The sequence below is a fragment of the Myotis yumanensis genome, unplaced genomic scaffold, assembly GCF_028538775.1.
Source record: "Myotis yumanensis isolate MYYU_CA2020_CCGP unplaced genomic scaffold, mMyoYum1.0.hap1 SCAF_16, whole genome shotgun sequence".
NCBI lineage: Eukaryota > Metazoa > Chordata > Mammalia > Chiroptera > Vespertilionidae > Myotis > Myotis yumanensis.
Genome location: NW_027223767.1, coordinates 43022601 through 43031760, shown reverse-complemented (window position 1 = coordinate 43031760; position 9160 = coordinate 43022601). Strand labels below are relative to the sequence as shown.

At 59.2% G+C, this 9160-nt stretch overlaps 1 protein-coding gene across 1 annotated transcript; it reads right to left on the bottom strand.

The window, feature by feature from the left end:
* Window positions 1–304: 304 nt before the first annotated feature.
* On the bottom strand, window positions 305–8589 carry HOXB6 (homeobox B6). The gene is made up of 2 exons (XM_070393394.1): window positions 2183–8589; window positions 305–1207 (listed from the first exon to the last, which is right to left on the bottom strand). Exons 1-2 carry the CDS (start codon window positions 2595–2597, stop codon window positions 948–950), a joined length of 675 nt encoding a protein of 224 aa, XP_070249495.1. The 5' UTR covers window positions 2598–8589; the 3' UTR covers window positions 305–947.
* Between the last annotated feature and the right edge of the window lie 571 nt (window positions 8590–9160).

The following is a 9160-nucleotide window of genomic DNA, read 5'->3' as shown; positions in this document are numbered from 1 at the left end:
GGGCCTGGGTGGCGTCCCTCCTGCCCCGGGCAAACGGGGAATGCTGCAGAATACGAGGGAAACGGCCCTTCTGGGTCCCCCAAGTCTGCACCGAGAGAGGCCGTTCGGAGCCCCAGCACCGGCGAGGCGAGGCGCAGCGCTGGAGGCTCCAGCCTTTATCTCAACTGTAACTTCCGAGTCCAGCCAGGCCCCGGGGGCCCGCGGCGGGCGCTGCAGCCGGTGCGGCGGAGTTTCCGGCCCAGGGGCCGCGGGGTAGCCGCGGGGGTGGGGGCGTGGCCGGCAAGAGCAGAGGTGACCAAGCGGCGAGTTTTTATGTCTTTATTATTATCATCATCATTATTAATAATATTAATATTATTACGGAAGTATTTCACGTCCAGAGCTAAGACAAGACTACAAACACAACACATAGAAAATTAATAAAATAGAACTTTGTTTTCTTCTCAGGCTCCTCTTCTTGCTTCTAGGTAGTATGTGCTCCTTCCAGTGGCTTCGGGGAGGGACTGGGCCAGAGGTCTGGGGTCAGGGAGTCTTCGAGGCCCCCGCTGAGGGGGCTGCGAAGCTACCATTGAACCGTGCACGGGGGGACGGGGGCGAAATGAGATGCGACAGGGACAAGAGTGTTTTTGCTCTGCTTCCAGGAAACCTCGAGTGAGTCCGGTCCTCAGTTCTCACGGGGCGGGGGGAGGGAGCCTGGTCAGGCCGAGGCGGGTGCGGCGGGGAGGGAGGGGGCCCGAGGGGGGCCGGGTGGGCTCAGGCTGCACCGCCTTCCGGCACCCGCCAGAGCTCTGCGGGCGGGGGCGACGCGGGGAGCCCTGGGCCCCGCCCGTCTCGTGCTGGGGAGCGGGTCCCCAGGCGCCCCCCGCCCGCAGAGCCTTCTCCAGAGCTCCAAGGCCCTCGGCTGCCCACAGGCCTCTCCCTTCGCGCCCCCGGCCTTCCCAGCGCCTTCACTCCGCTGGCTTCTCCTCCTCCTCCTCCGCACTGAGCTGAGACGCGCTGAGCAGTTTGCTCTCCTTTTTCCACTTCATGCGCCGGTTCTGGAACCAGATCTTGATCTGCCGCTCGGTCAGGCACAGGGCGTGCGCGATCTCGATGCGCCGCCGCCGCGTCAGGTAGCGGTTGTAGTGAAACTCCTTCTCCAGCTCCAGGGTCTGGTAGCGCGTGTAGGTCTGGCGGCCGCGCCGGCCGCTGGGCCCAAAGGAGGAACCTGTTACGTAGAGAGGAGATGCTGAGGCCTGGGGTCACCGGGGCCAGGGCTCCCTTTCCCACTCGACCCTCACACAGGGGCTCCAGCCCGTCCCGGGACGCCCTTCCCTCTCCGGGTCCCAGTAGCGCCCCCTCCAGATGCCCTCCGGGCCTCCCGGGCCTGCGCCTCCCTAGCCTTTCCGTGGGGGGAGGGGAGGAGCTGAGCAAAACTCCCACCTGAGCCGCGGGGGAGGGGCTGCAGGAGCGGCGCCCAGGTGTGTCCGTTCCCAGCTGCATCTTTTCTTTGCAGGCATCTAGCCCCCACCCCCGCCCCCGGTGATAGATTCCAGCCCTTAATCCGCAATGACGTGGATCGATCCACAGTGGGCATTAACGGCTCCTCACTCTCTTGTCCCGCTAATGGACATCAATTTGGGACTTAAGGCCCACAAATAATCCACCCTGAGACCCCGGCGCCTGCCTCTCCCACTCACCCCCTCCGTCTGCTCCCACACTTCCCTTCCCCTTCTTCTCCTCCTTCCTCTGACGACCGCCCCTTCCTGGTGCCTCATCCTTCGCCAGCCCCCCACCCCCAGGGAAACAGTGCGGGACAGACTCCGCTCTCCCCTGCTGGCGTCACACCGCCCCCTTCCCGTGACGCACTCGGGTTTTAGTGGCACAGTCTTGGGGTGGGGGGCCGACCAGGACTTGGGGCCCCGGGGAAAGCCAAGCCCGTGGCTGCGACCCCTGACCCGCAACCCCGGGTTGGCCTGGCCCCCTGGCTCGGCGGGCCCCACTCGCTTCCCGGGCTCCGAGTGCGGCTGGGACTTGGCAAACTTTCTAACTCCTGAGGGTGAGAGGGCAGCGCGGGGGTCTCCCCTTCGATCCTAACCGAGATGCCCAGCCGGCACCCAGTGAGAGAAGGGGGGGAGCCCACTGGTTCTGTCTCCCGGGGTGGGTGCCCGCAGGGATCCCGCCGCGGCGGCGCCTCACTCACTGTTGCACGAGTTCATCCGCTGCATCCACGGGTAGACGGGCGTGGAGCACTTCTGCTCGTCGGGCTCGCCGAACACGCTCTTGTCCTGCGCGCAGTCGGACTTGCGCGGCTCGGGGTGGAAGGGGGGCGGCTCGTCGGCCCCGGAGAGCGCGCAGGCCGACTCCTTCTCGCGGTAGAAGGCGGGCGCCGGGCCGTAGTCGCAGGGCGCCGCTCGGCCGTAGCCGCCGCCCGCCGGCGGGTAGTAGGAGGAGGCGGCGAAGCCCTTGTCCTGGCCGGGCGCGGGCCCGTAGGGCGCGGGGTAGTGCCGCAGCGGGTCCGCATAGCCGGAGGAGTAGAGCGGGAGCTGGCCCAGGAAGGACTCCTGCCCGCTGGCCAGAGTGACGGGGAAGGTGGAGTTCACGAAATAGGAACTCATTGGGAGGGAGGCGCGCGGCCGCTGCTGCTCCGCCGGGCTTATGATTTGTTGTGTTTTATAGTCCGAGCGCCGCGCCTATTAGTAGTATATCTGAGATTGGGTTTTCGCTGAGGGGGGATGGCGAGGTGCCAGTGAGGGCCAGAAGGAAATACAAGCATCTGATCCAGCACTGACCAATGGCAGAGGCAGGAATTGTCAAATAGCACCCAGGAGGAGCGCAGCCCGCGCGAGGGACCCGCGCACAAACCTATCAACCTTTTTTTTCCCTCCTTCTTCTCCTTCTCCTTTCTCTCTCTCTCTCTCTCCCCCAACAACACTACGCGTTCTGTTCCCTCTACGTAGGATCTGCGAGAGAGACGTCTGTGCGGGAGGAGGGAGCTTTGGTGGAGACCACCGCATCCCCCAGTGATTAAATAAATCTCCCCCTCCCTCCCCACTCAGGATAGGAAAAAGTTAATTGTGTTTTCAGGAAAGTTAACCCCTGCGTGGCTTGAGCCCCATTCCCCCCGAGGGAAGGGTGGGCAGCCATCCCTGAATCTCACATCTCAGCCTAGCCAGGAGAGAACCAAAGGCGGTTTATTTCTAGAGGTTTGTGTTGGTCGAAGGGGAGAAGAGTTCAGTTCGCCGCTAACTAGCATCCTTTCAGAGAGAGAGAGAGAGAGAGAGGCGAAAAGGAAACCATCCCCTTCCCAGGTTTTGAACACATCCCTCCTCCCCTTGTTTCTCAGATCCACTCTCTCTCTTCCAAGCCTGGGATTATGATTCCTGCTTCTCCACAGCTCTCATGTCTGAGAGGCAGGCCAGAGCCTGCTGCCCAGAGGACCCCGAAGGCCTGTAAATGGGAGGAGGGTCTAAGCCTAACCTTCTCCTGGCTCTGCAGCTGGCTTAGGAGCCTCCTGGGCCGCTATGGCTGCTCCCCAAGACATCAGGCCTGGGTCTAGCGTGCACCGCTGGCTCTGGGCACAGGAAGGGGTGATGGGGAGAGGGTCTAGCCCTCTCCACTTAGGGATAAAGAGAGGGGGTGTGAGGGGCATCCCCCAGCCCGGGTTTGTCTGATCACTTATCCTGCCTGCAACCTTCACCCCCACAAAGACATGAGGCTATCCCGGGCGACAGAGCCTTAGGAATCAAGGTTGTCTCAGAAAGAGGGTATAGGAGAGAAACTGGTCCTCCTCTAAGTTGGGGTCCTCAAACCCTCCTGATAGTTGAGGCACTTAGAGACCACCAGGGAGAGAGGGGTCCTCACACCTTTTCCAAGTCTCTCCAGAAGCTGGCCGTTCTTTTTAAAATTAATTCTTTCCCCGGACTTCATTTTGGTTTAGTTTTATAAGGAGGGAAGAGGTCTCAGCAGGCAGCTTAGAACTATCAGCCCACATCCCCTCTCCAGATGCTCACCACCCTCTGTCTCTCAGCATCTCTACAGTCCCTCCCACCCCCATCTCATTTTTGCAGCACCCGCTTTGCTGCAGTACAAGCTTGCGTGTGTGAGAGTGCATGTCTCTGGCTCTCGTCTAAAGAAAATGAACATTGAAGCCAGGCTGGAAGACAGCCACAGTGTGTTTTCAAAATTCTAATATTCACGGAGAGGATGCCAAGGGGGACCACCTTCAGACCTGGAGCTGGGCATGGGCCAGGGTGTGGGACAAAAGCTGATGAAGGGGCCAGGCTGCGCCTCCTCTCTACCCACTAAAGGTGTGACAAGACACTAGGGGAAATGGCAGAGGGCTGAGATTGGTAGCAAAATGGCCTACAAGGCTTCCTGAACTCAGGACAACATCTAGGTTGCCCCTTCATGGCCAAGTAGTGATCCCTTCCTACCCTGACTCTGCAGTCGTTTTATCAAGATTTAAGAAAAACAAACTCAAGCCCTCTGATGATGGAGCATCATAAATGTTCCAGTCTAGCTGTGATTGGGCCCGTTCCCACAGAGGCACGTGGAACATTTGGGCGAGGAGAGCGAGGTGTGCACCTCCCCCCTCCCTGCCACTGAAGCTGGGCCTTGGGTTTCAGCCCTCGCTATCCCCTCGCTGGCCACTATGTCCCCAGTCTTGGGACTGGATGGTGTAGGCTTGCCGGTGGAGTTTGGACAAAGTAAGATTCCCCGGTGAGAGAAGCAGGAAAATAATCCCCTTGTCCTTAGAGAGAGTCACAGCCCCAAATTAACTTCACCTCTGCAGGTTGCCTGTCGGGAGATGGAGCCGAAAAGGCAGGGCCTGGGCGCCTGTAGTCCAGCATGAAAGGAAATAGCGCCTCATCGCTCTTATCTAAACCCAGAGGTATTTATGAGCGTTTATGCCTCTGATCCGTTTGTTTGGGAGAAAGCGCAGGCAGGCAGAGCTGGGCCAGAGGCCGCCTGGTTCCTGGAGCCAGATCTCTACAGATCTGTCTGTGGTTCAGTCCACTGTCCCATCTGTCTGTCTCCAAGGGGGAATATGTAAATACACAGCAGCCGGCTGCCCGTCGGGGGGGGGGGGGGGGGTCTCTCCCTGCTTCAATGAGGAAGCATGCCTATGGAGAGGTGGATAGATATGTGTACCGAGTCTTGAGTACACAACAGAAGGATTGCACAGAAACCTCACAGGCAGGGTTTATAATTGTAGTTTTCTGTGCTTCGAATCTGCAGCCCTGTGGACGCACACACATTCCAGCTCCCAGGGAAATGCCTCAGTTGTGTTCAGCTCAGGAGGAAAATTCTCCTGTACCAGCAACCTAAGGGAGGGTATCCGCCTGTATGTGTGTGTTGTGGGGAGGGGAGGGGAGGGGGGATGAGACATTGTCCAGGCTTCCCCTTTCCTCTCAGCTACAAAGCGCCCCTCTCCCCCAGCTCTTTGGTTGTGGACACCTTCCCCCACACCCCACTTGTCACTCTGACCGGGGTGTGGCAAGTTGAAACATGTCTACCCAATTCTGTGAGTCTCTGGGTTTGGGAAGCATAAATGTTCCCAGAGGAAGCAACGTGATGGCTCCCGACCTTTGCGAGCTGTTTAGATGGAACAGGGCCTTCAGATGGGCCGGCCCAGAGCTCGGCGCCAGGACCTCATTTTCATATGCAAATGAACCACCTTGTCTCTGATCTGGGGGTGGGGAGGGCCGCGGCGCCCAGTTCCCGCTTCCCCCACCCTCAGGTCCACCAGCGCTCTAGGAGCCCTGCAGTGTTTCCACCCTCGGTACCAGCCACCTTCTCCTCCCTACCTGACCTCTGGATTGCCCACAAGAAAAAGCCTGATCCCGGGGGGCTCGATCCCGGCGGGGCGCGCTCCCTCGGGGCCTCCCGCACGGGGCCGGGCCTTCCAGCCGCAGGAAAACCCGCTCTGGCTGCCGAGGGCGCGCGGGGGGCGGTAGCCCTGGCGTTTGCCCTCAGCCCCGCCGGGCCCCTCCAGCTCCAGGCCAGACCCTAGTAACACCTCGGGCTGCCCGGCACCGCAGGCAATTTCCTGGAGCCCCCGCCCAGGAGCCGGGGCCACCGCACCTTGAAAGGGACGGCCAGTGCTTCCTCCTGGGGCTTGAAAGCCCGAGCTAATCAGTAACCCGAGAGACAGGGGCCAATATTCAAACGAGGCGGCCGCGGCGCGGACCCCCGCCCTCGCCACCCCTTCTGGGAAGGCGGGTGTGAGGGGTCCGGCAGGAACGAAAATCTTCATGGTTTGGTTCCTCGGTGATTGATCTGTACCCCCAATTTCCCCCCGAAGCATCTTTGTCGATTATTTCGCTTGAAACGATTGAGAATGAGGGAGGGGGCCCCCACTCACTTGCAGACACCGACCGTTTCCAGAAAATTTGGCTCAATTCCTTCATCACCGATTCGCCAGCCAAGGAGCTGGCAAGACCCACCCGCCAACCGGGAGAACACAGACCCGGTTGTCTTTTGACAACCGGGTGGAACTGCCGGGCCGGCGCCACCTCTGCGGGCCCCTCCCTTGGCCAAAAAGAAAACCAAATAAACCTGGAACAGCCTTGGCCTCGGATCCCCCGAGAGGCCCGGAGGATCCCCGCTAGCGCCCGCGGTGGGTGGGTGGGGGGCTCCCCGGTTCAGGGCCCCCCGCCCGCGGAAGGCGGCATCAGTCCCTTTAAATATGCCCTAGAAAACGCCGCTTCCCCCGCCAGCCGCAAGGTTCGGAGCCAGGATCGGGCGGGCGAGGGGGAGGGGACGCTAGTTCTCCAGTCCACACTCGGGAGGGGGGAACCTGGGTCCGACGGGAAGCGACAATCTGGGCCCGAGGTCCCCGAATCCCGCCAAACCTCAGCGCCCGGGCTCCAGGCGTCGGGCACGACACAGGCAGCATCGCGGGGCTCGCGGCGCCGAAGCCGCATGTCTCCGAACCGACGGTAGATGGCAGCAAACCGCATAATTTGGATCACAGCAAACTAAGGGATGATTAATACCCCGCCGAGACTACAGGAGAAAAAGACCTTCCGTCCGGGTGGGTTTGGGGGGTTTTCCCTTTGAGAATAGGCTCCAAGGGCCGTGGGTGGTAGCCGAGACCTTCTCTGGCTATGCGCAGCGCGGGGTCCCCCCAGCGCCCCAAGCCCGGCCTGCTGGGAGGGCATCCACCTGGGCCTCCAGGGACCCCTCCCGCGCCACAAGTGGCCGAGTCCCTCTCTGCCAGCTCGGGACCCAGAGGGCCGGTATCCCCGGACACAACCTCCTTAGGCAACCAGGGGCCTGAGGCTCCACGCTCGGCCTCTGGTCTTTAAGAAGAGAAGCCACCGCCTAATCGTGCAAACCAAACCGAACCAATCTCTCCAGAGTCGCTGATCTCCTGGCTTGCAGCTTCCTCAGAAGCCCTCTCGCTCTATTTTAAGTCCACACCCAGAGACTTGCACCGTCTTCCACCCCCACCAGCTACTTTAGGAATCTCCGTCTCCAGCCCAAAGCTTCCCCTTCACCCCCAGAAGGCCTGGCTGGCGAATGAAATCCGGTGCCCGAGGGACAGGACTAGCTGTCTGAGCTCAGCGCCAGGCAGCTCTCTAGTCCGGACACCATTAGGCCCCCTAATTGGGTTTTCTTTTTATTTTCTTCTCCTTTTTTTTTTTTTTTTAAATTTACAAGCCATAAACAACAACACACTGAACAGCTTCTTCACAATCACCAGGTTTAGATCCAGGAAAGTTTGAAATGTTTCAACATCAGTTATGCAAATGGCAATTTTCTCCTCCACCGAAACCCACACCCCCCAAACCAACAAAACACAAGTAATAGCATCAGTGTCGCACAGAAACCAGCACATTGTAACCTACCGCGTTCAACACCACAACATGGTCTCCCTGCAGAGCCAGGCTCCCTCCTTCGGGAGTGGCCAGAGACCTGGGCATTCTCAGGCAGGCTGGGGGGAGGGGAGTACCTCCATTTAGGTGCCTCCACTTACAGCCCTTTAATTTCAGAAATGTTTCCAAAGCGAGAGAATGAGCATGTTTCTCCGTAAATTGTTCTTTCTGTCTCTCTAGCCGCCTCCTTGCCCGCCATGGCCTCTGCGGAGATTCCAGGCCCTCCAGAGACCAGGACGGCCCTCCGCGCCACCGCCCCTCGTGCCAATGCTGCCGGGAAACTGCCGACACCCTTACCGGGCAAGAGAACAGCGTAGGGGCAATTGGGGGGGAGGCCAGAACGAGGGAGGGATGGTGGGAGGGGGTGGAGGCACAAACCCACAGAGGCTGTAGCCACCGGCTTCTTCTTCGAGTGCCCTGAAGCCCAAACACCCCCATCCTCCCTGTGGCAGCCCCCTCGCTTGAGCCTCTCCTCCCGGCTTAAAAAAGGCGACTTAGAGCTCGCCTCTGTGGCCCCTTTCGGGTCCTCCTCCCATCTTCCCTGCCTTCGTTCCTCCTCCAGGAAGCAGCCACCCCTCTCTCTACCGCCGAATTTCCTGGGAAAGCCTCTCCCTGCAGCACCCAGAGGTGGGGTTCAACCCCATCTTGGACAGGGGAGGGGGGAGACAAACCCAAGCCCCACCTACAAAATCGAGGCAAAAGAATAAGAAGAAAATTGTAGAATCTCCCTTACCTTTGCAGACCTTGAGGTTTCTGTCCTCCGATGGAAAGGGGTGGGGAGGAAGGAGGGGGGGAAAAAAGAGCGTTCGGTTTCCTCTTCATCTTCCAGATAATATTGTCCCAACCTGAGAGCCGTCGCTTCCCCTTCTCCGACTTGGTGGGAGAGAGGGTGTTTCGTTTTTCTGATATTTGCATAGAAAATGGAGTAAGTTCTGGCTTTGAAAAATGGTATCAGCCTGCAGTCCTGGGCAGATTGTCCATTTACCCTCCATGATGACTAAAATCCCAGATCAGCAAGGAAATTAACTTAGGAATTAAAATTATTTTAGCTTCTCTCTTTTGTGTAATTCCCACCCTTCCTTCCCCCCTCTCTCTCTTCTTTCCTCTCCCCCTCTCTCTTCCTCTCTCTCCCTCTCTCTTTTGCTTGATCGAACTGATACTGAAGTATAAAAATATCAAGAGGCTGGAGCCCTCAAGGACGACAGTGCGCCGACCTAGGTGTGGTGTCCAAAAGAATGCTGCATTATAACCACCAGGGAAATGATAAAAAGTTCATGTTCACGATCGCCCGGCCACAT